Consider the following 27,597-nt stretch of genomic DNA (forward strand, 5'->3'; position numbering starts at 1 on the left):
CAATCATAGCCCCATGTAGCCTCCAACTTCTGGGCTCAAGAGATTCTCTTGTGTAGCTGGGACTACAGACTACAGGCACACGTCACTGTGCCTGGCTACCTTCTTTTTTAAAGGAAGTTATGTTATTTGAGGATGTGCTGGAGCTAAATGAAGGCATGGAACAAGAGAGCCAGGAGGGAAATAGTGTGTACACCCCAAGGAAGCAGCTAAGTCCCAGATGTTAACTGTACAGAGGCCTACAACCAGCTAAGATTCGTACAAGGCTGGGCACCGCAGCTCACGCCTATAATCCCAGCACTTTGGGAGGCTGAGGCAGGAGGATCACTGGAGGCCAGGAGTTCAAGACCAGCCTGGCCATATTAAGACCCTGTCTTTATAAAAAATAAAAAAATTAGCTAGGCACAGTGGCACATGCTGATAGTGCCAGCTACTCTGGTGGCAGAGGCAGGAGGATCCCTTGAGCCCAGGAGTTTGAGGTTACAGTGAGCTATGATTGTACCACTGGGTCACAGAGAGAGACTCTGTCTCTTTAAAAAAAAAAAAAAAAAAGATTGGTGGAGGAAGACAGAGGGTCCTGTGTAGTAGGTCTGAAAACCTGATAGAATGGTTGACTAGATATAGAGGTTGAAGGAAACTAAGACTATGATAAAACCAAAGAGTATAAGAAAAAGGCAACCAGAAACTGCAGGAAAAACAAAAGGCCATATAGGAAAGAAAAGGTAATTGTGGTACTCTTTCAGCCTCTGCAGTGACTAACAGTTATGTAGTCACAATAATGTAAATTGGTTATTAGTTTCCAATTTTTAGAATGAACATATAGACAAAATTTGAAAAGCATGATTGTGGTATGGGACAATATAAATGTTACTGATCTTGATATTTAAAAAACAAAAATACAGGTTAGCATTTCAGGGAGGTAGAAGGCAGGGAGGAAAGTTGAAGGGAAGGATGGAAGGGGAGGGCACTAAAAATGTTATCTTTGTGGGGTGTCAAAAGGTACTGTCTAAAGTTCATGAAAAAAATATAAGTATATTAAGTTTACAAAGTTATCAGCAGATCTAAAAACAAGTGATGTTGGGAGATGGCGGAGGGTGGTACCTTTAGAGCAGGAAGGTGGTAATATCTAGAATTCATAAGCCAAGAGCCAGCCTGTGAGCTGAAGAGGTTAAGAAGGTAGCTGGGCAGAAAAATAGTTCAAATGACCTAGCCGAGGTTGCTCTGAGGAGTGAGACTAGGGACGTGGTGAGGAGGACTTTTGCTTTTCACCAGTACTATTTAACCACCTGCATATATTTCTTTGATAAAGTTAAAAGAAAATGCTGAGGCCCAGCTATAGGCCCGGCATTGTGCTGGGGGCTGAGGACACCGTGAGGAACACACACATCCCTGCGCCATCTTGCTTTCAAGCCTTGGGCAGTGACCACGGGAGACTCTCGAATCTCTATTTCTTACTCACATTTCTCCTGAGCTCTAGACCCAAACTTCAGTCGTTGATTGCACATTTTTCCCTAAAGGGAATTCAAATTCACCTTGTTCAAAACATTACGCATCCCTTGCTGGAGCAGGAGCTCGCACCTCTCTCTGGACTGGCCGGTGTTTCCTCTGGCCCGTAGGGCTCACCAATCCCTGGACACCTTTCAGACCCCACCCCATCATTCTGAATCTGGCACAAGGTGGCTGCTCAGCAAATGTCTTTGCAAAGAAATAAATTCCTTATGTCTGGCACCCCACCCGACCCTGCAGTTTATCCTCCATGTCTTACCTTGAGTTCATGCCCTGGTGGTCTAGAGTCTAGCATGGCCAGCACAGCTCTGCCTGACTCTTGTCTTTCTTTCCCATCTCTCATCTCGCGATCCCCCCACCCCTCATCCCGATTCCCCCTCCATCCTCTCACCAAACTTAGAAACCCAGGTCACGGCGACTCCCCCTCACGTCCACAGCTCCCGACCTCCCCACTTCTGCTGCCGACCTTATACATGTCCCTCTTCCACCCTGACTGCCTTCCTCCTCATCTCCCGGCACCAGAGCCAACACGTACCTAGAACTTCCTGCCCACTGGCACTTGGAGCCGAGTGCTTTGCACACGTTTAATCCTCACAGCTACCCGGTGCACAGGCAGCCACCTCTCTCCTCTCACAGAGGAGGAAACGTGCGTAAGGTCCACAGCTATTGAGAGCAGCACACGCAGGTGTGCCTGGCTTCAAACCCCGTGATGCTTCTCACTGTGCTGTCTTAAATCTCTTTAGGCCTCCAACTAGGCTTCTCAGTGACCCCTGAGTGAGCCTCCTACATCACACCTGCCTCTGGTCACGCCCAGACTCTAGTACGGCCTCAAAGATCCAGCCCGGTCTGACGTCTGCCATTGTTTTTCATTTCTTGGCATCCAACTCTCTATCCCTTGCCCCCAGCTCAAGCCACCCTAGAACACAACAAACCCTTTTGTGCCTCTGTGCCTTTGCACATGCTATTTCTTATACTGAGAAAGCCCTCTTCTGGCAAAATCCTACTCATGTCTGAAAGCCCAATTCAAATCACCAGTGTCATCTTCAATGTGACAAACCTAGCTGTCCAACCTACATTTTTAACTTTAGTTAACCCATCAGACTCAGGGCCTAGCACAACAGTAAGTCCTGAAAAGGGTGCAGTCAGTAATTGCAGGAGCGATTAAGGTGTCTGTGCAAATTTCTTCCTCCATGAATTTCAGAAAGGGGAGAAGCTACTCTCTGGTTGTTGATTTCTGACCCATTTTTAATGCTAGTCCATGCCCTGGGAGAGATGGTCCCAAAAAGAAAGCTCCATTTCAGTGAGGGGAAGGGGAGACCCAAAGCACCGAGGGGCAAACATCTTTAGCTCACTGGCACAGAGAAGAGAACATGCACCAAGGAGGCTCAACATAATTTTTTGCAGACTGCTCCTCCCTGCAAAGTTACAAGCATCAACCTGGGACAACTGGACGCGATTTTTTGGATCATCTGCAGTTTGAGGTAATTCATGAGTCGTTTCCTGTGCACAAGGCCACTGCTCCCTCGGTGGGCCCAGAACCCCTCCAAGAACCCGCTGAATTTGCGGCCTTTACCCCAAAGCGTGCATGGTGCCCGTGCGCATGCGCGTGTGCATGGCGCGGGGCTGAGGCTGCGAGCAACAGTCAGGGGTACCGGGATGGGTTTGGCTGGGGTCGACCTTCCTTTCAGGCGGGGGTTGGGAGTTTGGGGGCTTTGAGAGCAAGGGAAGGGGCCTCGGGCCGATTCCTGGCCGCCCCCTCTGCACCCCGCCCCCCTCACTTTCACTTTCCCCGTCCGCCTCCGCCCCCAGCCCCCGCCCCCGCTGGGTCGCGCCCCGCCCGCTCCCACCTGTCAGCCCCATGCTGACCGAGGCTCTGTCGGGGAGGCGGGGAGCAGGCTGGTGGCTGCTGCCCCTCCACCTCCAGTGCGCCCTTTGGCTGGGGGATGGGGGGCGCCGGAGATGCCGGGGGCGCCGCCTGTGATGTTGCCACCTCTGTGACGTCCCTGCCGCGATCTCGCAGTCAGGGAACCGCGCTCAGTGGCGGCGCTGAGGGAGTCCAAGGGCTGTCTGCCCGAAGCCAGAACCCCTCTGTGAAGACCTCAGGGCTCTCGCCTCCAGCAGCAGGCCCAGAGCGGCGGGGAGCGCAGCCACCGGTAAGCCTGGCGCCTGCTCTGCCCGCACCAGACACAAGGCCACTGACCTTTCCGTGGGCCCAGGAGCCCTCCAAGGACCTACCTGCTGGATCAACCCAAGGTGCGTGCGCACACACAGGCTCTTGTGCACAGCTTAGGCTGCCGTGTGGAGCTAGATTAGACAAGGCGTCCTGTGTGTCCCTGTCCTGACCCAGGAATTCATTCCCAGAAAGTCATCCCTGATCCCACGCAGGCACTCAGCAGGCAGCTGGGAGGGGCAGGAGTCCAGGCCCACACCCAGCACAGTTCTCTGGAAGCCAGGCCTCAGGAGCAGGAGCAGGGGGTGGGGCAGGCGCTGTGCACCCCGCATCCACGCCTGGCCAGTGCCCAGTGCCCCATCCCTTATGTCCCTTCTGGTGGTACTGGGCTGCCCGACTTGGACAATGGCACAGTGTGTGCAGGCTTTGGCGTCCTCTTCCCCATCCTCTCCCCCCTCCTCTCTGCCTGGCATTGTTTGGCCAGGGACTTCCCTGCTGTCACTGGCAGGGCGTCCTGGTCTGAGTGGACAGCATCCACTGAGAGGAGGGGGGAGAGCAGCCTCACTCAAGGGTTGAGACAGTCCTTGCCCAACACAAGGACACTGAAAAGGCCCCACCAGGAAGGCCAAGGCAGGCAGCTGTTAGCGTCATTCAGCAAGCAGCAGGCAAGAGTGGAGACACCCATGGCCTAGAAACTTGTCGACACCTCAAACTTTATTGCTTACGAAGAGTTCTCTACAACCCACACTCTGCAGTACCAAGGCTGCAGCTCTTCGCGTGCTGGGCCGGGGGTCTCTCCCTGGGAGCAGTCTGGCTCCGTGTGAACAGCTGGACAGAGGCTACCTTAGCAAGACTGGGGACGAGCTTCTTCCTAGGAGTTCCGGCGTCCCCCGCCCCCAATGATTCACAGTTGATTTAATGCTACATGAGTCCTGAGCAGCTCCCCCCAGAGGAGAGGCTGGGCGGGGGCAGTGGGGAAGGGGGTGCTCATCTTAGAGAAATCTGGAAGAGGGTAGAGGGGTCACAAGCATGGGGGCAGGTCAAGACTGAGTGTGTTCACCCCGTCTCCTGGTCTGCTGGGCTCACGCAGAGCCACGGACCCACCCTCCTGGAGGGCGGCTGTGAAAGTGCTTTGAGGTCATCAGAGTGCAAAGTGTTGCTGGCGGTGCCCTACAGTGGGGGCAGGGCAGGGCAGGGGGTGCGAGTGTGACACCCAGCTGCGCTCCTGGGGTGTTGACAGTGGGGCCTGGGGCACAGGGGCGCTTACATCCGCTGCTTTCTTTAGCAACTATCATGCTTCATCCACAGACCCTTCCTGTCACGTGGGTCTTGTGTCACCCTTCACCTTTATGGATGAGGGAGGTGAGTGCCAGTCAGTGGCAGTGCTGGGCCAGCAGCACAGGGACACGTGCTGGGGACTGAGAACCACTCCAGTGAAACATCTCCTTTGGTCCTTGGCTGAAGCGGAGTTCAACTCAGGACCTGTGTTGCGACAACCTGAGAAGTGTGGTGTGTTCTACCAAGGAGACTTCCCAGGGTTGGGCATTCCTTCCTCCTAGATTCAAAGGAGTTCGGTGGCTAGGAAAGGCCAGGCCAGGGGGTCAGAGGCCCTCCCATTAACCCAAGGACAGGCACACCTGCTGCCCTGGTCCTGGACCAGACCTGGGTATGGGCCCTTCGACACGTGACACCCTCACACCTGCCTGGGGGCCAAGGGGCCGAGGGGCTCGCCAACCCCTCCTGATCCAGGCCGGAAGCTGCTCTCCCTGACTGCCAGCAAGTGGTCACTGATCCAAACGGGTCAGGCCAACTGCACTGGAGCAGGGCAGAGAAGATCGTCTTCATTCCCGAGGGAGTCCTGCCTTCCTCCTGTCTCCTCTCATGGCGGAGCGTTCCCTTGGCCAGTGGGGCAGGACTCAGGTGGGAAGTCGTGGGAGGTGTTGCTTGCCCCGACTTGGCTGCTGCAGGCCCCTGGTCCCAGGCTGAGCCTTGTCTCAGGGCGGCACCGAGAAAGCAGGCCGCTCGGCAGAGCGGAGCCGCGGGGGAGGCGGGGCTAGGGCCTGTTCTCAAGCTGGCCGTGCTTCACTCTCCAGCTCCAGGCGAAGCTGCCATCAGGGGCCAGTGTGCACTGCAGGTCGATGCCCGAGTCTGGCACCTCCATGTCATAGCGAACAGGCTGCCCGTCTTTGGTCACCAAGCTGAAGGCTGCGGCTGGGATCTGGGGACGGAGCAAACCAGTGGGCTGAGGGAGGGACGTGGGGCTCAGAAGCTACCTGGAAGTGCAGACATCTCACCCCAGCCAAACGGGCAGGCCTGAAGGCACTGTGTGCTGTCATTCTGAGGACCTGGAGAATCCCACCTGGCCCAAGTGTGGGTCTGAGAACCCCTCAGTCACCAATGCCGGTCTTGCCCTGAGACCCTGGGAGGCATCTAAGGCCATGTCCAACTGGTCCCTGGAGTGCCATTTCTCCCATTCAAAAGCCATCTTCCTGGAGGGCAGTGCCAGGTGCAATGGCTTCTGGGGACTCTGCCTCTAAGTGTATATCTGCCCCCTTACCTGGCTGCTGATGCCAGTTGCGATGTCTCCCACCTTGACCCGGTGGAACTCTCGGATGTGCAGGTGTTCGCCATTGAGAGACTGTATTTGGACTTTCACACCTAGGAGGCAGGCAAGGTGACGGTCAGGAGAGCAGCTGCTGCTCCCCAAGGAGCCGGGTCCTGGCAGGGGCTGGGGAACCTGTCCTTTAAGTCACTCTGCTCTTTTTAGAGGGGAGCAGGTCTAACTGGGACGAAGTGGCAGAGATGAAAGGTAGGTTAGAGTAGCCCTAACATCCTACACCTGCTAGCTCTTCCTGACCATTAATACCTGCATGGCAGCTGCGTTGCCGCGAGCCGAGGTCGGCTCCGGGGGAAGTAGTATTCCAACCTGGATGCAAACAGGAAGGAACCGAACGCAAAGCCTCTTAAATGAGATTATGGGCAACTGTGATTGTTCCCTGAGCTGAAGCAGCCTTTGGCCAGGCCACGGAGGCCCAATGCCGTAAGTCACACTGGCCCTCAGGAATACGTGAGCTGATGACGCCCTTGTTCCAGCAAAATCACAACATGACCTACGCAACCAAGCTTGGAAATTAAGAAATTCTATGTTGTCTTTCTCATCTTTTGACCTCAAATAGCAGAGGAAGATTCCGACAAACGTGTTGCCAAGTTCTCGATTAAAATGCTCATGGGTCCCGTTCCTTCTTTTTTCCCTTCCCAGAAGAGATTAACTGCTCAGTTTCTTACTCCAGGGAGACAGCCTGCTCTCCTCCCCAAGCTCGGGGGCTTTCTGGGACTCCCTCAGCAGCCAGTGAAGGGCCAATGGCTCTTCAGTGCCCCATCGGGGGAGCCAGGTCCTTTCATCTCCCTTTCCCCCCCGCAGTGCCCGGGGAAGGGAGACAGGAACCCCTCAACCACTCCCTAGTCCCTGCAGATCAGCTGCCCTGGGGACTGTACCGTTGAAGTAGCTTGGGGTGTCAGTGGGCCGCCCCCGGGCCAGCACCATGTTCCAGCTGGAGCTTCGAGCCTCTGCCTGGCTGCTCCACGAGTGCACACCGGAGCTCAGGGTGTCCCTCGAGCTCTGCGAGGCCTTTGATGGGTTCTGAAACAACAAGTGGGGCACAGACTCAGGCCCCTGGGCTCAGGGAGCCATCCTGGTCTTGGTCTCACGGGGCAGGGGGGCCCTGGGCTCTCTCCTGGGGTGACGAGATGCTCACGGCCCATGCTGGAGCGGGGTAAGGAGTACTTCTGTGGGGGACCAAGGCCTACCCAACACTGTCCCTAGTACCTAATCCCCAGGACTGTTGAAGATGGGAAACCATGACCCGTCCCAGAAGGAAGGGGTGACCCCTGCCTCCCTCCCTTTACCCACTGCTTGCCCACAGCCCATCACCAGCTGGCCACAAAGCCACATGCTCGGTGTCAGGGCCAGGAGAACCACATCCCCGGAGCCATGGCCGACTCACCTTCTCACTGTCGTCTGACAGGGACAGGCTGTCGATGCTGAGGCATGAGAGAATCTGCTCCTGCTCCTCCAGAGAGAACGGCTGGGACAGGCTGTTCAGGAATAATTCTGCGGGAAGAGTGGAAGATGGCTGTGTTGTCAGGGGCCGTCCTGGTGGGGAAGGGGCCGAGAGGGCCGTGTGGAGGGGAGGGAGAAGCACAGCCCCGGTGGGCGGCCCGGCCTGAGGCCACCGCTGCAGCCGCCCGCACCTATTTCTAGCTGCTGCAGCTCCTGCTCGGGGAACGTGGCTCTCCGCTCCGGTGAGCAGGGGTTTCTGGCAGGAGCCGGGTCCAGGGAGGACAGAGGCAAGGGTTCCCATGTCCCAGACTCCTCCTTGCTCGAGGTCAGGGGTGGAGACTTGTTTGGCTCTGGGGGCTCCGGTGGCAGAGGAGGCTGAAGCTGAGGGGCCTCGGCTATCGTGTCCTCGGCTGGCTGGGGCCCGGGGTCCCCTGGTGAGAGCTCCCTTGGCTGGGTGTGCAGAGTCTGGTGGCAGCTGGGTTGCGTTGGCGGAGGATGTCTTGGTTCTGTATATTCTCCCCTCCACGGGCTCTTCAGGCCCCCCACTGTAAGAGAGAGCACAGCGGTGAGCTGGACACAGTGAGCTGGACACGTGCTGGCCTCTGACCAGCACAGCCAGGAACGGCTTTTCCCAGAGGGGCATCCAGCTGGGGCCACTATGGGAGACCCACTGAGGAGGGCAGTGTGGTGGCCTCTGGAGGAGGCCTCTTCAGTAAGATGGTCACACATAATAGGGACAGGACTGCATTTCTTTCTTTTACTCCATTGTCCTTCTAGGGATCAGGAGCAAATTCCAAAACTACAGCAACAGCTCCAGAGAAGGACTTTGTTAATAGGAAAGAGGAGACTTAAAATGAGCCCCAGGCAACATCCACTCAAGAGTTTCCAGGAAAACTGGCTGCCCTGACCGGCCCCTCTCCTGCCCCACAGTCGGTGCTTCCCGAGGGCACTGTTTCTCTGGCCTGGGGGCGGCTCAGCCCCAGGGCCATCCTTGTCATTGCATCACTGCCACCTGGCTTTGGTGATGGGCTGTGCAAGGTCTCTCTTGTTTTATTTATTTCCTTGCATTCTACCACCGTTCCTTCCCTGCTGTCCCCCAGGTGACATTCTATCATGTTCGATGTAGCACTTTTGAATTGATTGTATTCCTGCAAAATGTGTGTTGTTTTTATCAATTTTTAATTTACAAGGAAGACGTAACGTTCTAGGTCCTATTCTGTTGGTTCCTCTGCCCACTCAGCGCTGTGGCTTTAAGATCCGTCCGTGAACTGCTGCTGGGTGCTCCCCAGGTACCCCCACCCTCTGCCTCTCCACTCTCCCGGGGAGGGACCCCCGATGGCACCCAGCTCCCCTCCCACAAATGAAGCTGCAGGGCACGCCCTCAGGTGCGCCCCTTCATGGATCTGCAGAATTCCTTTGGCAGCACACCCAGAAGTGGAGGGGCTGGGTCCCAGTATGCAGACGACGAGGGCCTCAGTGTGGCCAGGTGTCCTCCAGAGTGGCTGTGGCCTTGTCCGGGCGCCCTCCAGTGGTGCCTCCAGGCTCCGACTGCCCCACATCCCCACCAACTTTGGTGCTACCAGCTTTCTGCTCTTTCCCGTTCAGATGGCTGGCGGGTGGTACCTGCCTTTATTCTGTAATCTCTGATTCCTAATGAGTTAGAGCCCTTTACACGTTCTAACCCTCTTCCAGGGGCCCGGCACTAAGCCTTGCACTCACATCATCACAGTCTCCCCAATAAGCCCAGGCTGCTGGCATCCCTGTGCTCTAGATGGGGAAACCGAGGCTCGGAGAGAGAGAATGACTTGCTCCGGACCAGTGCCCACCCTGCCGCCTCTCTGGGCTGTGGCTGTCCGCCCGCCGGGGGCGCGGGGGGGGGGGGGGGGAGCGCCCTCCAGCGCAGGGCTCTCACCTTGCTGCAGCGCCTGGCTGACCTTGCCCCCCAGCTCCGCCGCAGACGCTCGGTGGCTGGGCTCCTTCCGCAGCCCTTCTTCGATGGCCTGGGCCGTGAGGGGGGCACAGGAGGGTGGAATCTCCCTCACAGGCGGAGGCTCGCTGGCAATCTGGGGTGGGGGGGGCGAAAGGCAATAGGTGAGGACTGCCACCCCCAGTTCCCTGTGCCAGCTTTCTGGTCTTGCTTTCCGCCCCTCGCCCCCACTGCCCGAGGCTGTGCTGGGCTCTGTCACAAGGAATGGAGAGTCTGGGCTAGAGCGAGGGCTGGCACTTTTCCTACAAAAGGAAAAAAAGGATCCAGATAAGACAGGCCAGAGCCAGGCAGCAGGACGCCATGGCCTCCAGGCCCGGCCCGTCAGGAGGCAGGTGGAGGTGGCCCGGGCTGTGGCCAGAGGGAGCTCTCCCCTGCCATGAACCCAATGAGTCCCTCAGCTGGGATCTCTCCTTGGCCCCCAGTTTTGGGTGGCACGTATTTTAATCAGAATCCCATATTTATGACGAGGCCTCCCCTGCTCATGTGTGCCCCTGAACAGCAGCCCAAACGGGATTCCCCTCCTGGCCGCCCCAGGCCTGTCACTGACCTTGAGGCAGAGCGGCCCCCGGAAGTACTGCGTCCAAGGGTGGCAGCCGTTGAGCATGTGCAGCATCATGCAGCAGCTGCTCCAGACGTCCACCTTGGCGTCGCAGGGCTTGCCCAGCACCACCTCTGGAGCCATGTGGGTCTCCGTGCCGGGGATGTAGTCCCCTGAGAAGGCAGGTGAGACGGAAAGTCACCTGTGAACTCTGATGGGCAAGAGCCTGGGCAAGGCCCACCCCCAGCTAATTATTGGTGTACCCTGGATGTGTCTCTGTTAAAGAACTTTAAATGCAGAAACAAAGCCTCCAAGTCAACCTTGCTGGGGAGGAGCTAAGCCAGGGACCCTGCTGGGGACCCGTACAAAGATCATTCACGACATGGGCTCTGCCCTTTGAACCAAATCCTCAAAGTGCTTTTTTTTTTTTTTTTTTTTTGAGACAGGGTCTTGCTCTGTCACCCAGGCTAGAGTACAGTGGCATCATCATAGCTCACTGCAACCTCCAGCTCCTGCGCTCAAGCCATCCTCCTAGGGCTAGGATTACAGGCATGAGCCACCCCACCCAGCCTAAAGCGCTTTTTAAAAATCAGAAAGGGGCTGGACAATGAAAATTAAGTTGTAGAAGATAAATTATTGGTATGATATTCCTGAAATATTAGTAAGTGAAAAAAACCCCAATAATAGAAAACCTTTATGCCTAGAAGACTGGAAGGCTTGACAGTAGATGGTAACAGTGTTTTTCTCCCTGGTGGTTTATATTTAAAATTTTTGCTTAGCTCTACTTCAAAGAATGTTAGAAAAGGTATTATTTTTGTAATAAGAAAAAACCCCTACTAACATTATTTTAAGGTGGAGGTCAGGTGTCTATGTTCAATTTACGGCTTCAGAATTAACCAACACAATCCTTTAAACAATACACAATCAGATTCTTCTAAAAGACTGTTTTCCCTTTGGTCAAAATGAAATCATTTTATGCTTAATGCCATAAATGAAAAAAGTAGGGCACAAGAATTGTGTTATAATGGCCTTAACTAGGCACAGGAAAAAAAACTTGAAAGGAATTATCTAAAATATTCATGATTATCTCTCTGAGCAAGAGGAATGGTGAGAATTCTTTTTTTCCTCCTCTTTTATATGCTTACCTCTGTTCTAGCCAAATATTTCACATTGGGCATGGATTATTTTAATAGGCAAAAAAAGAAAAGTTAAAAATATATGTTTCATTAGCTGTGGAGCCAAGGCTTCTTGGTCAGTCTGCCCACTGTGCTTCTAGCCAGCTACGGTCAGAGGGGTGGGAGAGCTGGGGTCCCAGACTGGCAACACAGCACCCCCAAAAAGGCCACACAAAATAGGGCATGAGGAGCATAGAGGCTCCAAGGCAGAAGGCCTGGAACCTAGGGAGAGTCACCCAATCTTTCTGTTCTCTTCCTTGTGAGAAGAGCAACAGAAATGAGCACCTGGGCCAGACGTGATGGCTCAGGCCTGTGATCCTAGCACTCTGGGAGGCTGAGGCAGGAGGATCGTTTGAGGCTGGGAGTTCAGACCAGCCTCAGCAAGAGTGAGACACCGTCTCCACCAAAGATAAAAAAATTAGCCAGGCATGGTGGCAAGTGCCTGTAGTCACAGCTACTCAGGAGGGTGAGGCAGGAGGATCGTTTGAGCCCAGGAGTTGGAGGTTGCAATGAGTTATGATTGGGACACTGCACGCCAGCCTGGGTGACAAAGCAAGACCCTGTCTCAAAAACAAAAACAAAAACAAGCACCTGACATCCATTATCACATTTACACATAACAACAAAAGCCTGATAATCACCCAGGGTGGTTGCAGGGCTTAAACGCATCAGCAGACATAAAGCGCTGGCATCTCCTAATTCCACTGTGGACAGCGCGGAAGGCATGTGGCTAGTGCGCCCTGAGGAGGGGCAGTGGGGGGCCTTACCTGTGAGCAAGGACTTCCCCAGGCCGTCAGGTTGAAGGCACACAGCATGGCCAAAGTCGCAGAGGGCCGCATGGCTCCCATCACTGGACAGGAGCACGTTGTCAGCTGTCATGCAGACACCGGGGAGGAAGAGGAACAGGTGAGTCACGTCGGGCCCCAGCCCACCCTGGCTCGGCTTGGCCTGGCCTCCAGTGAGGCAACTTTCTGGCTGTCCCTACCCGGCAGCTGCTGCTTCTGATTAGTTTCATTAGTCACGGAAGAAGGGAGGAAGGAATGGGCTGAGGCTGGAAGCAGGCAGCAGGCAGGATCTCTGAGGTGAGGGGACAGGAGCAGGGTTTACTCCCTGGGGTGCTGCCCCAGCCCTCTGCCAGGGTTCTCTGTGGGTACCATCTATTGGAAACTACGGTGCCCAGCCGAGGGCTTGGAGAACATTCCCCTTCCTACTGGGCACAGCTCTGTCAGCCTGTCTCGGGCCCTGCCACCAGAGATGACAGGGCAGGCGTCAGAAGAATGGGGGGAAACCAGGCAGCATGGCATGAGGGACGAACCCACTGGGGACCAGGGCCGTGTGGGCCTGAGCCTCACCTTTGACATCTCCGTGCAGGATCCTGCGCGTGTGGAGGTACTGCAGCCCCTCCAGGGCCTGGCCCAGGTAGTAGAGCGCCCGGTCCTCCGGCAGGCGGCCCTGTTGCTTTATGAGCTGGCCCAGCGAGCCACCTAGGAGACCACGGGCCAGGCTTTACATGGGGCTTTCCCAGGCCTCTGGGCCAGCCAAGGGCAAGAGCGAAGGGCAGCTGATGGGAAAGCAGGCCTGTCCCGCAGATGTCACAGGGTCAGGAGGTTAAAAATGGACTGACTGGCTACCAGTCAGCTTGGGCAAGTCAGGGGAGCTCTTGGCCCTGAATTCGGAGGGAGAGTGCGGCCTGGCTCCTTACCTTCCAGCAGCTCCATGAAGATGTTGACCCAAGGCCCTTCCCGCACAGCGCCATACAAAGGGACAATTCTGGGCGAGGTCAACCCCGCACATGCCATCAACTCCTCTGCCCGAAACACTTCGACCCGCACCTGAAAGTGCCCAGAGGCAGCTGTGAGTCGCGGTGAGGGGACCTGCCGGACCCTCAGAGACTAAACGGTGCACCCCACACCCCTGGTGTCAGGGGCAAGTTCTTGTCCTTAATTAAAGTTCTGCAGTGCTGAGCATGTGCAAAAACACAGTCACACAAAACCCACATTCCTTACCCGGGCTCCTGGCATGCTGCCCACCCTGAAATCTGCCAGACATAGAACATTTTTTTCCCCAGCCCAAATGTCTGACACTTTCTAGGACATGGGGCCTTTTAACACCATCCACATCTACCCTGAGAAGCTGGGTTTCTGACAGGTGTCTCTGAGTCCTCAGCACCCCTCCCAGTATTTAACTCCTGCTCTAACGAGCTGTCTCTCTCCCAGAGGACTAAACTGTAAGCAGGCAGGGCAGTGTTTACGTTTGTTGTGCTTGCAGCTGCTTCCCCAGCATCTGGGCACAGGAAGAGGCTTCTGGGGAGGGGTTTGGCCCAGGCAGGTCTGGGATCATTCACTCCTTTCTGCAGGGACCAGCAGCTTCGCAGGAAGAAATAGGCCTTAGATACAAACATCTTGGGCTCAGGTCCTGGTTCAGCCATTTAAAACGAGGCAGCACACTTCCCATCAACGTGTATTTCCCAGTGTGAACCGGGGGACAGTGGTGTCTGCTCTTGGGTAGGGTGAAGATTTGGAAGGAGCGCGGGTGGGAGCCCAGGAAGAGCTGGCTCCCCACTTCCTCCAGCTCGAATCTGAGCAGCGGATTAAACACTTAGACTTCATGAACACGCTTGTCCTTCTTGGCTGCTGCCGGTTCTCGTGCAAGCCTTAAGTGGCATCGCCAGGGGGCGCCAGTGGCAGCAGCAGCCTGGAAGAGACCTATCAGGGACACTCTGCTAGAGTGTTGAGACTTGCTGACTCCGCAAATGGGAGCTCTGACAACGCGGGGGTTTTGGACCTTTGCCTATCAGTGGAAAATGCCTTTCTGCTGTTACTTAATATCTGGCTTGGTTAGTAACCTCCCATGAACTTTGACTCTTTGTCAGCGTTTCCAGCTCTAAAAGGCCTGTGAACCTCGGTAGGAACTAATTCACCAACAGGACTGGTGTTGGCCAATGTCTTTAACGGTGCCACGCCCAGACTGAGTTAAAGCACCCTGGGACACCACAGAGAACTCAGGAGGACACCAGATGAATATTTCACATTTGAGGGAACAGCCACGCTCACACCATGTCAACTACTAGCTAGACACAGCTCAGCTGCGGCATGAGGTCACGCTGTTCCTTTTGATGACAGATCTTTACGACGCTGGACTCCAGAGCTGCCGGCCGCCAGACCTCCCGCACCCCTTTCCAGGCGTAGCCCGTACGTGCTGCCCGTTGTACCCACACGCGGCGCAGCCCCAGGCAGGAGCACGGCCAAATCCAGGAGCCGCTTCCCTGCCCCGAGCTGGCTGCATGCTTGACGCTGGCACGGCTCTTTCCTGCATGAACTCTCCCCTCTTGTTGTTTTTAGTATTCTTATCTGCTTTATTCCATCAGTTAAAAGGGGGCTAATGGCAATCCTCCAAGTTCTTTTGAAGACTGCAGGAATGTAAACCATGAGAAAGGAACCGACACAGTACTGGGCACACAGATGTGCAGGAAATATCAGAGGGTCCCCCTTGTTTTCGCATCACCATCGAGGTATTCGCCCCTTGCTCCATTTTCTTTCTTTTTTTTTTTTTTTTTGAGACAGAGTCTCACTCTGTTGCCCAGGCTAGAGTGAGTGCCGTGGCGTCAGCCTAGCTCACAGCAACCTCAAACTCCTGGGCTCAAGCAATCCTCCTGCCTCAGCCTCCCGAGTAGCTGGGACTACAGGCATGCGCCACCATGCCCGGCTAATTTTTTCTATATATATATTTAGCTGTCCATATAATTTCTTTCTATTTTTTTTTTTTTAGTAGAGATGGGGTCTCACTCTTGCTCAGGCTGGTCTCGAACTCCTGAGCTCAAATGATCTGCCCACCTCGGCCTCCCAGAGTGCTAGGATTACAGGTGTGAGCCACCGCACCCGGCCCTTGCTCCATTTTCAATCTGAATGTGCATCCAGAGCTGGAGGCTGCTCACCTTTTCCCCGTACAAACATCTGTCCCTGTCCCCCGTTACAACTCGAGCTCCTTCAGGCCACACCTGTGGATGCCACATCTCTGTCTCCAGGCTCTGCACAGTCTCTGGCACAGAGCAGGTAGGTACTTGGTGACAGCTGGGTTGACTTGGCCACACTATTCCAGATCAGTGGCAGAGCCAAAAAGAGGCTCCCAGAACTCCACGCTTGAGCCAAATGTTCTAAAATGAACCATTCTTAACCCTCCGTGGGCCACAGACCCCTTTGAGAATCTGGTAAATGATATGGACCCTTCTCCATCAAAAATGTGGACGTGTCCACACACACACACACACACACACACACTCTTTTGAATAAAGTTCCTGGAATTCACGGAATCCCTCCACTGACTAGGATAAGAACTTCTATATTAGCTGCTGAAAAGCATAAGAGAGTTGTATATGTACCAACAAGGAAATCTGTCCAGTATACGCCATTATATGAAAAAAACATGGTACAGGATAATCTCAAATAGGATCTCATCTTTATAAAGAAACAACTACATGTTTATATATGCACAAAATGTCTAAAAAAGATTTATGTCAAAGGGGAGTTACCTCTGAGAATAGGATTGGGGAACAGGGAAACTTTAGCTTTTTTGGGTATCATTTGAATGCTTTTATAATGAATCTGTATTTGTTTGCAATTAGAAGTAAGATTAAACAAAACAAATAAAAACCCTGGACCCATGGCCCATCAGTATCTGGCCAAGGGTGTTCTAGAAGGAGGACCAAGGGAGTGCTGGCATGACCGTGTGATACCACACGTCCGATTCTCCCCAGGGAGCACTGGAGGGCATGGACTTGTTCTGACCCTGTGCAGCCGGGCCTCTGGTCCCTGGCCCACCTCCCAGTCCCTACCCCTTAATCAGGAAGCCATTGCTCAAGCGATCCTCCAGCTGAAAACCCTAAAGGCTACCACTGCCTTGAGAGAACGGAGGGGCCGTTGGCCCAACCAACAGCAGCTGGGTGGGCTGCAGAGCACCGTCTCCACCCGGAGGCCCTAGGTAGAAGGGAGGCAGTTCTGACAGTGGCCGGTTCTGGTGGGCTTGAGTAGCAGCCCTGGTGCTGGGAAGTCCACGCCTTACGCTTGAAGCTTTCCCAACTGCCTTGGCAGGGGAGGGTGAGAAATGGAGTATTTGTCCTCTTCCACTATATTAGGGTTGTTTATCTTGTTGCCCGGCTCTGAGGACCTCAGTAGGGGAACAGCTGAGAAGCCCAGTGACTAAGCTCCCAGCACTGGGTGCCCGTCTCTAGGACACTTCACACTCTCTCACCCTCCTCCCACCACCTCTCAGAAGGGACAGCTGAGCCTTCTCCGGTAGCCTGGGGAGGGGAACCGCAGCTGAGCGGGGGCAGGCACGTGGCCTTGGCGTGCAAGTGGTAGATGAAGATCCACGCTGGCAAGAACTCAGCGAACTCAGCACATGTTTCCGCCAGTGGGGGGGGGGTGGAGCTTGCTCACTTGACACGGTGCGTCTGAAGTTTGCGGTAATACCTACAGGTAGTCCCCTCCCTCGTCCCAGCACCCTGGCCCAAGTTCAAACCTGGGAAGCCGTGTTTATTCACATCACAGTTTAGCCTCACCCCGTAAGGCCACAGGCACCCATGACAGCGGTGGCCATGTCCATTTTGCATGGGGCCCAAGTGTGCTGGGCCTGTCTGGTCTGGCTGTGGGTTGAGTACTCCTTATCCGATATGCTTGGGACTAGGAGAGTTTTGGATTTCAGATTTTTTCCAAGTTTGGAATGTTTGCATTACACTTACCAGTTGAGCATCCCTAATCTGGGAATCTGAAATGCTCAAGGGGCATTGGGGAGACTTTGGGCTGGGGACAAGGTGGCTTCCTTTAATGGGGAGGTGAAAGTCAGGGGAGGGAAAAGATGCCAATGGGGGCAGAGTGCTGCCAGTGAACCTGTGGGTCTCCTGCCATCGCTTCTCACCCTGGCCTGGACAGTGCGATATCACGGGAGGAGGCCTTGGCTCCAGGCCCAGTGACGTGGCCTTGGGCAAGTCACAGCATCCTCTCTGGTCTCCAGTTCTAACTGAGATGGAGGGGTGGGAGAGGTGGGCCATGTCTTCTGCCCGTAATCAAAACTCTAGGACCACAAGTCAACCTCTTCTTCTGCCTCTTTCTGAAGAGTGGTTCAAAGCCAAACTCTAGGGTGAGACAAACCTGGGTCTGAATTCTGGTTCTGCCACTAGGCCAGTTACTCAATCTCTTGCTCAGTTTCATTTCCTCATGAGGCCCGCCTCACAGGACTGTACTATACCTGGCCAACAGGAGGGAGAGCTCAAAGCAGATCTGTCTAACTCCCGAAGTGTGCAGCCTCCCCAAAAGGCCCGATAGGTGGGGGCTACTGCTCTCATTACCTTTTGGTCCAGGGGTTTTAGCTCAGCATGAATTTCATTATGGTCCAACCATCTTCCAGGTCTTGACTTGCCCCTAAGGGCTGTGGCTGTATCAGCAGTGGCCTAGGCTGCACCCAGACACCATGGCTGTGTGCCCCCTCTCACACTGCCGCTCACACACGAGCACACCAAGGGCAGTGACCAGGCCAGGACATGTGACAGGCTGCTCCCTTCCACTTCCAGCCAACCCAGGGCAGCTAGTGACAGCCACACTCTGTTAACAAGTCAGACCCACGGCCACCCTGTGGTTGTCCTTTACAGAAAGCAGAGGACATGCACCAGGGACTCTGTCTCGCTTCCCTCTTCAGCCCCTGACCCCTGGCCTACCTTTTTGACAGCACACTGGAAGCCAGTCTGCTTGTCCTCCATCCTGTGTACCTCTCCAAAGGAGCCTCTGCCCAGGCGGGGCTGGTGCGTGGCCCAGTGGACCTCTTCTCGGTACTCGTAATCCACTGGCTTGAGTTTCTGGGGTTGGCAGGCAAGAGAGGCCAGTTTTAGTGGCCAGGGCAGCAGCAGGAGGGACGAAGGCTCTCCAGCTGGCGGTCCTTGCCAGGGCTGCTGAGCTGAGCCGAGCCCTCGTGACCAGATGCCACTGGATCTAAGGCAGGGCTCTGAGCGGGGCAGGACCACAGATGGGCTTACAAGAATCCAATGGAGGTAAAGGACAGGTTCAGGGGCTGCCTGAGGCCAGCTCATCCATGTGATGAAAAGCCTTCTCTCACACTTGTGATCGTGGGACAGAAATGGAATTGCCAACAAACCTGATGATGAAAAACTATAACCCCAGCTAGAAGGTAGAAGAAAGAGAGGAACAGTGGACAGGGGCTGGGGGGCGGGGCGGGTCAAGGGATGATGTTACCAGTAGATGGAATAACACCCAGAAATTAAACTTTAGTAACATCATTTAAGGTTGCAAAGTTATCTGGAAGAGAACCAGAGGGAAAGGGGAGGAAGGGCGAGGTGAAGATGGACACAATCCCCATCTCCTGTGTCAAGCTGCCGTGGGCTCGCTCCTGTTTCCCAGCGGCCGTGTTATTCACACGGTACACACGATCGCAGTCGTGAGCTGACCGACCAGAGAAACCGAGAACAGAAATAGCTAAAAAGGCTGTGAGAGTGAGGCTGGGGTGGAGCGAGAGACGACTGCTTTTCATCCATGATGAGCACTGCCCTACTATTTCATTTGTCACCATAGGCCTGAGCGACCTGATAAAGACAGAAAAGCATCCCCCCAAGGTCTGCTGGGTTGCAAGGGACACCGCTCCTCCCTGAGTCCCAGCTGCAGCTCCCGCACTGGAGGTGCTGGGGGAGGGATGTGGACGGGTGTTTGGGGGATTAGTTACCTCAGTAAGCAGGACTCCCTCGCTGTCCTCGGTTTCGGGGCTGGGCCCCCGCGGCCTGGAGCCCCCTGCTGACCAGGTCTTGGCCAGGCTGGCCAGGCTGTGGGCGCGGCCCGAGCTCACGCTGCCCTGCAGAGCGTGCACCAGGTACTCTTCCACGGAAAACTTCTCACGGGCACCACGGGATGGGCAGCTGGGCTCCGGGTGTGGGTCAGGCAGGGGCTTCTGACTGTCTACACAGGCCAGTTTGCTCAGGTGTGGGCTGGGCAGGGGCTTCTGACTGTCTATGCAGGCCAGTTTGCTCAGGTGTGGGCCAGGCAGGGGCTGCTGGCTGTCTACACAGGCCAGTTTGCCCAGGAGGAAGGACTCTAGGGGGTGAGGTTTCCAGGGCTGGAGAGGGTGGAATGGGAAGGGGTGGGGCAGTCTGCTGTAGGGGAAGGGGTGAGCGGGCTGGGGCAGGGGGCCTCCGTCCTGGGGGTGGTGGAGTTTCCACACATGGTTCAGACATTGCAAGGGGCTGATCAGTTTGTGAAGTTCCGATCGAGGCAGTGCTGGCCGGAGGCCCTCGCCAAACTGCTTAAAACTGAGCTGGCCAAGGCCTGGTTCCTTCAGAGGCTTGGTGAACTGGGGAGTGTTTCTAACATATGGGGCGCCTAGCGGAGACTCATCCTCCTGTGGGGGAAAACGCAGGTGTGAGGACGTAGGGCTGGGGCCAAGGTACAGGCCCCGTTCCCAAGGGCCCCCGAGCTCGGGGGGCGGGTCTCACCTGTACTGGGATGGTGCAGCTCTCCTGCTCGGGGGTTCTGGGGAGGGGTTTGGCCAAGGCCACTCCCGTGTGAGCCAGGGACTTCGAGCTCTTCTTCCGTTTCTTCCGGGCTTTGCTGTGACGTTTCCCCTTCCAACACACACGGGACATTTTGCCCTCGGTTGCGTGGGCCACATTGTTGGGGATTTGATCAAGACTCTCAGACTGGCTGTCGAAAGAGGGACAGATCAGCATGTTGAGCACGTGGAGGCAGGAAGAGGGAATGGTTCAGATAACTGTGCCTGGAGTCACGCAGCCCTGAGGTCAAATCCCAGCTTTGTCATTACCTGCATGAATGTGGAAAAGTTCCAAAGCCCAAGGAACCTCAGTTTTATCATTTATGAAATGGGTATGGTATTTTCTGCCACGCAGGGTAGAGATGGGGCTTAAACAATATAGTTCATTTTAAAAGCCTACCTCGGTGCCTGGCCCTAAAGCACTCGCCCATAAGCCATGCTGACTACTACGGTGACAGGGCACTCGCTCGGCCCTTCTTGGGGAGGATGGTGGTAGCAGCCACACAGCGCTCACACTGCTTTCCAAGGGGGTGGCCCACACTCAGGGCAGGCATGCTCAGCCCTGACTGACCAGAGCTTGTTTCTGTTGCCTCTGGAAGAGGGGACAGTTGAGGCTGGTCGCCTCTACCCCTACAGGTTCCTGGGGGTCCCTGGTTGCTGTCAGAAAGTGAGGAGCTGCATAAGGACGGACGGCCTCCCTGGGCGGGTGCTGGGTACAGGGGAGCCTGCCCCTCTCTGCTGGCCTCAGGGCCCATCCACCATGTGGCTCTGACCGGCTGGTATCCTTGCCAGGTGTTCAAGGAGCTGGCGGCAGGCAGTTTCTGAAAGGGCTGCCGCACACAGCTGTGAGCAGACCACGGCTGCAGCCCCTCTTCCCGGCCTCCTCCTCTGCCCCACGAAGGAGGCCACCCACCAGTCCTGGGGCCCGCCAGAGGCCTACAGGCTTCTCTCAGGCAGCTGAAAGAAGCGTGCACCAGAAGCCCCTACCCTGGACCAAAGGCATCTAGGGCGGCATGAAGAATTCGAGCACACTGAGCATTTCGAGGTTCCAGGGCAGCAGGCCTCCCCCAAAGCTTTTTATCACTAGCAGGTTCCAAATTCCAATGATACAAAAGTCCGCCTGGTGGTAGAGGAGGGAACTGTTTCCAGGCTGAATCGTCAGTTTCCAAAAATCATCTTTGGGGGAGCAGGGGGCCTGGGAACAGACAGCCTCGCACCGGCTTCCTGGCTTTGGGCAGGCTGAGTCTGTTCCCTGCTGTTTCCACACCCCTCAGCCCTACGCAGGTGTGCCTCACAGGAGAAAGACAGCGGGGGGGGGGGGGGGGGGGTCTCCCCAGGAGCACAGCGAAAGGGCCCCTGTGGCCTGTGTTCCGGCCACGCTCCAGCTCCCGTTCCCAGCACCCTCCCTGTTATGGGAAACCAGGGGCTGCATCAAGGACTCTGGGAGAATAAAAATAAAACGTCAAGCTGATGTGACCCAGAGGCAGTCATCCACAAGCCGTGAAAAGCTTTTGAAAAGCTTATTTGGCTCAGAGAGCTGCTGGGCCAGGAAAGCCTGGGCGAGTTCCAGGAGCTGAAACACAGGTGCTGGAGGAGCTGAGGTGAGCGGCGGGGGGCGGGGGACAGGGGACGCCACCCTCAGACCTGCCTCCCACCCTAGCCGGGCTTCTTACCTGTACTGCTTCGACCCGGCGATGAAAATTCGTTCTGAAAAGGTAGGGCTGAACTCTTGGCTATTCTCGCCTTTTAAATAAAAGAAGAGGACTTGGATTAGCAGAAAGAAGAGAAGGAACAGGAATTCAAAACTCAGGGGAGAGACACTTTCCAGAGATCCCCTCTTAGGCCTCTCCTTCCCAGACCAGCCCCGCGTGTTGGCTCACTCCCCCACCAACATCCCCTCCTCGCAGGCCTGTCTCGCCCCTCCTTCCCAGCATGACGGCTAAGGGCAGACCACAGCCGCAGCCACCCTCTGTCACAAAGCCGTGACTACAATATGGGATCACAGGGTGCCCACCGCACCTCACTCACTGTGACGCTGAGGCAAGATAATCTACATAAAACACTCAGCACGGTGCCTGGCACAGAGTAAGGCTCAATAAATAGAAGCTGCTATGTACATATAAGTGCATATATTATATGTATGTGTGTGTGAGTATATAAAACCACTATTTTGTCACTCACTCCTTTTTAATTTTTATTCTCTCATCCCTCCTCAAAAACGAACCAGAAGGAAGTAGGAGGAGGGGAAGGAGGTGTGTGTGTGGGGAAATGCCATCGAGAGCTGTCAGGCTCTCCAGGTGCCACCTCGAGAAGTCTCCGGGGTTGGAGTGTAGGTGCTGGGGAGAGGACCCCTGGCCCTACCCAGCTCTCCTGGGAGTTTCTGTCTCTGGGGGCGCCGCCATTACATCTTGAAGTATTGTGAGCAGAAGCAGAAAGGACTGGACCAGGCCTCACCCTGCTGTCCCTAGACTGGCCCAGCAGGCCTAAGAGCAGGGCGTTCATTCTCTGGGGTGGGGCCACTTCTAGGTGGAAGGTGGTGAAGGGCCTATAGGCCTCGGCGGGGCTTTCCGGGAGACCTGGCCTTTCCTGTCTGGGCCTCTCTAGACGCTCCGGCTGCTCAAGGTCACAGCAGAAGGTTGCTGGCCTGCTTGACAGTCCTGCAAAGAGCCCCAAGCATTCTGGCCTCTCACCCCTCTCCCCGCACTCTGGTCACGATGGGTACAGCCTCCTCTTGCCAAGTCTCCCGCCTGTGTCCCATCCCAGCACCTTGACAGCTCCCACTTCATGCTGATTCTTGGCTTACACTCGCAGTTGTGTCTTGTGAATATCTTATCTAGTGGTCACCCTGACCTCTCTCCTCCACAGGGATCCCTGTGCCCAGCCACCCACCTGCAGTGCCACCATCTGCCCCTGTGCCCACGGCAACTCCAGCCCTTACACTCGGCCTGGGCGATGATGGAGATGGCGGCCGGCCCTCCCTCGGAGCCTTCCTTGGCTGTGCCCTTGGTGATCACGTCGTTCAGGATTTCCCACTTCCCGCAGAACACGGGGCTCTTCTCCACAGCCTCACGCTTGTAGACGGAGCTCTGTTTCTTGCCCATCGGCTGTGTCTTCTCCTTGGCTTTGGTGAGCTTCTTCTGCTGCCCGACTGCCGAGCCCGGGGCGCCTGGGCAGGCCATTTCCATCACTGCCATCTCCCAGGCTCACGCTTACCCTAAGAGAGAGCAACAGGGAGCAGGTCACTGATGATCCCAGAGCCCAGGGGGCACAGGCCAGGCTGGAGTTGGAGGAGAAAGGCAGGGCAAAGGGCCTCTGCCTCTTTATGCCACACGTGTTTATCCTCCAAACATCCCCAGTGGGAACAGAGTCAAGCTCTCAACATCTGCACGTTTCATGTGGCATAGGCCCCCGACCCCACCAGCACCCCAATGTAAAAACTCCCCTACTGTGCCCAAAAAGGAGGATACCAGCCCACTCCCCCTAGGACAGCAGTGGCACAGATATTTGGGTTGGTTCTTTCTTGCCTTTATGATGGCTGAATCTTTCTCTGTTGTTTGTTTTACGGCAAACTGCTTCCCTAGGACAGGGTGGTGAATCCCATCCTCCAAAACGATCACCTCACTGATCCCACATATGCCTTGCCTTTTTAGAGGACACGTCCACCTAAGATATCCACAGTGGCTCTTCTCCAAGTGGAAAGAATTAAGGTTTTATTCTGTTTCCTAGCAGGAGGCAGATGTGTGTGCGCGCGCGTCTATCTTGCGAAGTCTAAAACTCAGCATGCAAATGGCGCTCAGCACTTGGCTCCCCTCCCAAGATGCATCTGTGTGTGGCTCTCCAGAAGGAACTGACATGCTTCCTCCTCTAATGCCCAAACTCATTGGCTGGAAACTTCTAGGTGTCATTTTTCTTTCAGGCAACATGAGTGGTGGAATTGACATTGAGGGCCCTAACACCAACCTATACCTCTAGAAATACGAGGACAGAGCACAAGACCTCACCTCCCTCTGGGTCCTGTCCTGCCCAGCCCTGCACATCACCAAGGAAGCTGCAAGGGCGAGCAGCCCAGAGCTGCCAACAATCTGTACAAACAGCCTGCAGATTAGAATCGTCGTAAAAGAGAACAGCACCAATTCGAGATTGTTACCATTTGGAAACCTTTTTAAAGACAAGGACTTTTTAAAGGGCACGGCCCCTCTGGGGTGTGACTTGCTTTAGACAAAGCCTGAGGAGGTACCAAAGGCATGACAGGTTTTTGAATATATAATCGCTCCCTGGTGGTAGGTTGGTCTTGAAGCCATTACTAACAGAGATTGTCTTCCCTGCTGTAACTCCACGAAACCTGGCTCACTCCTCCTTTTGTTCCTGGGGCAGAAGGGCAGACCACACAAAGCCAAACCTCTAATGCTTCTGGCCTTTTGCCCCGTCAGGCCTGAAGATTAAATGAGATAGTGGGAAGTGGAGAAATACCAGGTCAAAGCCTTCTTCCTATTGAATCTGCCTCACTCATCTTTTTCCACCAAGATGGCTATGAAAGGCTGAGTCAGCTTGACTGGGGTGGGGGATTGCTGGTCGCATCTCTGTCTTCAGGGGCTTCCTGGTTTTGAACTCAGCAACTCCAGCTTCCCGCTTGGAGGCCTGGATTTGGTTCTGAAGGCCAGATGCTGAGGAGGCTGAACGGGCAATCTCACTGCTACCTGAAGAAGTCTAAGGGTTGTTCTGATGTCCCCTTAGGCAAACGGCCTCCAAGGCAGGCCATTTTTCTTACAAAAAATAGACTTTCAACCCACCACATACCTCCCCAACCTATGCCACTCCAAATAAAGAACTCATCTAAGGCCTCGAGTCAATCCTACCTTTCTCACCCTCTTTATCAGGGTTACTGAGATCTTAAGAAACCAAAAAACCTCCTAACAGCAGTAGAGCTGTGTTTGCAGGGGGCTTGACCTGGCTTTAACCTCCTCATTTTTACTTGAAGAACCTGAGGACAAATTAAGTGGCAACTTGCCCCAAATCACCAGCCCCTGGGTGGCACAGCAGACTCGGACCCCAGACCCCAGGCTCTCTGGGCTGCTCCCGGGTCACAGGCAAAGGCAGGAGGCAGCACTCACGGTCCTCCCCAGTCAGAGGCTCCTGAGGCCAGAGGTGGCCTTGCACGAGGTGCCTCCTCCTGCATATAGCATGGCGGGGCACAGATGAGACAACTGAAGAGGCTGAATAGAGGGACTTGAAGGACAAAGAGTGCTTTTCCATGATCTCTACAGACAGGATGATCCTCAGCACCGAGGATGAAGAGAGTTCCACCTGGTGAGTGAGAACAAAGAGGCCGAGTAGAGCGGGGGTTGCTCCCAGGGCACCCCGCTGCTCAGAGACCTAGCTGTACTGGGGCCCAGACAGCCTGTGTCTGTCTGGCATGGCCCAGCTGAGTGTTCTGGATAGCTCACCCCGAGCTAGAGCTCCTCCAGAGAGGCGCGGGGCACCCCTCAGCCCTGGGAGCCATCTTTTCCTCTTAGTGGCCAGCTGGCCAGGGCCCCAATCCTCCCTCCACGAGTGCACCAGACTCCCTCTCCCCGGAGGAGAAGTTGGGGCTAAGGCTGAGGCAGCCATGCTCAGAGCCTCCTTTACAGGCCCCTGGTGACTCATCCCACGGCCTGGCAGGCAGACAGTAACAAGGAGGCTGTTGAGAAGCTGACCCAGCAGATGGCAGCTGAACTTGTGAAGGGCAAAGGGAAAACAGGCTGATCCTCACCTCCCAGGGGCACAAATCACGGCCTGGGAGCTGTAAAGCTTCTCCTGTGGCTGGCTTTCCTGTGCCACATGACCATGACTCAGACCTTCACGGACAGCCTCCAAGTTTAAGAGGCTATTCTTGGGACACTTTGGCCCAAGAGCAGCTCCCTACACATACACGCACGCTTGCCCCTCCCTCCTTCCCTGCTTCTACCTGGGTTCTGGTCTACAGAAATCAGGGTTCTGTATTCAGCCTGGGACTGCTGGTGGGTGGCCTTCCCAGCCCTGGGCTTTGGCCTCTGGCTTGTCACCCCAGCTCACAGCTCTGCAGCTTCACCCCTTCTCTCTCCTGCAGCGAGTGGGGAGTGAGGACTAAATGCCTCTGTCTTTGAAGGCAAGTCAAAATCCTGATCCATTCCTCAGCCCGGACACTCTCCCCAGCTCCATTTGCACTGGAGTTGCCCCAAATGCACTCAGCCCTCTGCTCTCTGTAGCAGCTGAGGACGTGAGCAGTGGCAACAGCCAAACCACTTGGTTCACCCACAAACCCAAGCAAACAAAAGAGGAAAGGAAAGGAGAGAATTCACTCAGTATTCTTCTAGGCCTGACATATATGCACTGCCTGTTCTCCCTTCTGTGATGTGTCCATGGCTCCTGGAGAAGTCTGGGCGTAGGAATGACCTAGATGGTACCAGATCCATCTGTGGGCGTATCTGTATGAGGAGTTCCTTATCTGGGGTCAAGGATGGCTTCAGGGAAGTCTGTGAGCACCAGAAACTATATGCAATTTGCATTTTTCCAGGGAAGACTTGGTCTATGGCTTCCCCCACATTCTCTAGGGGTCTTCCATTCCCTACAAGGGTGCTCTAGTCTCCTTAGGAGATCAGACTGGGGCTAAATGCCTGATTCTGGCTCTACTCTTTCACTCCAAGGAGAGCTCTCTAATGTAGCAGTTTCCAAACTGACTGCAAGTTAGAATAACCAGATGAGTTCTTAAAACACACTCCTCCTAGACCTACTGAATCAAAGTCACTGGGCATGGGGCCCAGAATCTGTTCGTCATATAAGTTCTCTGGACGATTCTGATGCCAAGGGGCCAGGATGTCACTTGACCCCTGCTCTTTACTCTAAGGCTACACTGTTCAAAATGGTAGCCACTAGCAACATGTGGCTATTTATATTTAATTAAAATGAAATAAAATTTAAAAATCACTTCCTCTGTTCTACTAGCTAACATATTGGACAACACAGATAAAGAACATTTCCATCACTGCAGAAAGTTCTATTGGAAAGTGCTGGTCTGAGGCTATGACAATGTTTTCTCTGACAGCAAAATTTCTGTTCCTAGGATTCTGGGACAGGAATGGGGCTTACACTAAATGAATTTTGATTCATTGGAAGGTGAAAAGTAACATTTTAAATGTTGATCTTTAAGATGATAACCTTTCTAAAATGTATCATATTTCAGTTCCCTGTTTTGATAAGCCTAGTACAGTAAAAATGCCAGATTAGGAAGTTATGGGTTCTAGCCTTGGCAAGTTTTTTTTTTTTTTTTTCCAAAGAGCAGTGGGGCCATTTTTGTCAAATGAAATCATACCTCAACTTCCAACGTCTGAAAGAGACAGAAGCAGGCAACTGGCGTGTAAGTCACATCAGAACAGCTGCTCTGGCTACAGGAGGTGGGCAAGAGCACCACAGACTCAGCCTCCCTTCATCCACCGAGGACATCTGCAGAATCCTAGGTCTCCAAGAAGAGAGTTTGGAAACCAGTGGCCTAGGAAATCTTTTGAGGTTTCTTTTAGTTCTGAGAACTAAGCCCATTTGTCAGGATTATTTGGGGGCTGGATGACTCCAATTCAGAACAGTAACTGTCAATATTTACTAAGCATC

General features: G+C 54.7%; 1 protein-coding gene across 1 annotated transcript in view; it reads right to left on the bottom strand.

Annotated features, from left to right (window-relative positions):
* Positions 1–4,403: 4,403 nt before the first annotated feature.
* Positions 4,404–27,597, bottom strand: part of MAP3K14 (mitogen-activated protein kinase kinase kinase 14) — a 39,859-nt gene continuing 16,665 nt past the window's right edge. The window contains exons 2-16 of the mRNA XM_069481559.1: positions 22,916–23,191; positions 21,651–21,720; positions 19,922–20,129; positions 19,159–19,827; positions 18,143–18,280; positions 13,136–13,265; positions 12,786–12,917; positions 12,201–12,305; positions 10,268–10,431; positions 9,646–9,796; positions 7,925–8,278; positions 7,678–7,784; positions 7,169–7,313; positions 6,231–6,331; positions 4,404–5,891 (exon numbers count right to left, since the gene is read on the bottom strand). Coding sequence (XP_069337660.1) covers positions 5,727–5,891; positions 6,231–6,331; positions 7,169–7,313; positions 7,678–7,784; positions 7,925–8,278; positions 9,646–9,796; positions 10,268–10,431; positions 12,201–12,305; positions 12,786–12,917; positions 13,136–13,265; positions 18,143–18,280; positions 19,159–19,827; positions 19,922–20,129; positions 21,651–21,720; positions 22,916–23,171 — 2,895 coding nt within the window. The 5' untranslated portion in view covers positions 23,172–23,191 and the 3' untranslated portion in view covers positions 4,404–5,726. The remainder of the gene's footprint in view (positions 5,892–6,230; positions 6,332–7,168; positions 7,314–7,677; positions 7,785–7,924; positions 8,279–9,645; positions 9,797–10,267; positions 10,432–12,200; positions 12,306–12,785; positions 12,918–13,135; positions 13,266–18,142; positions 18,281–19,158; positions 19,828–19,921; positions 20,130–21,650; positions 21,721–22,915; positions 23,192–27,597) is intronic.

This window comes from Eulemur rufifrons, chromosome 9 (genome assembly GCF_041146395.1).
Source record: "Eulemur rufifrons isolate Redbay chromosome 9, OSU_ERuf_1, whole genome shotgun sequence".
NCBI classification, from domain to species: domain Eukaryota; kingdom Metazoa; phylum Chordata; class Mammalia; order Primates; family Lemuridae; genus Eulemur; species Eulemur rufifrons.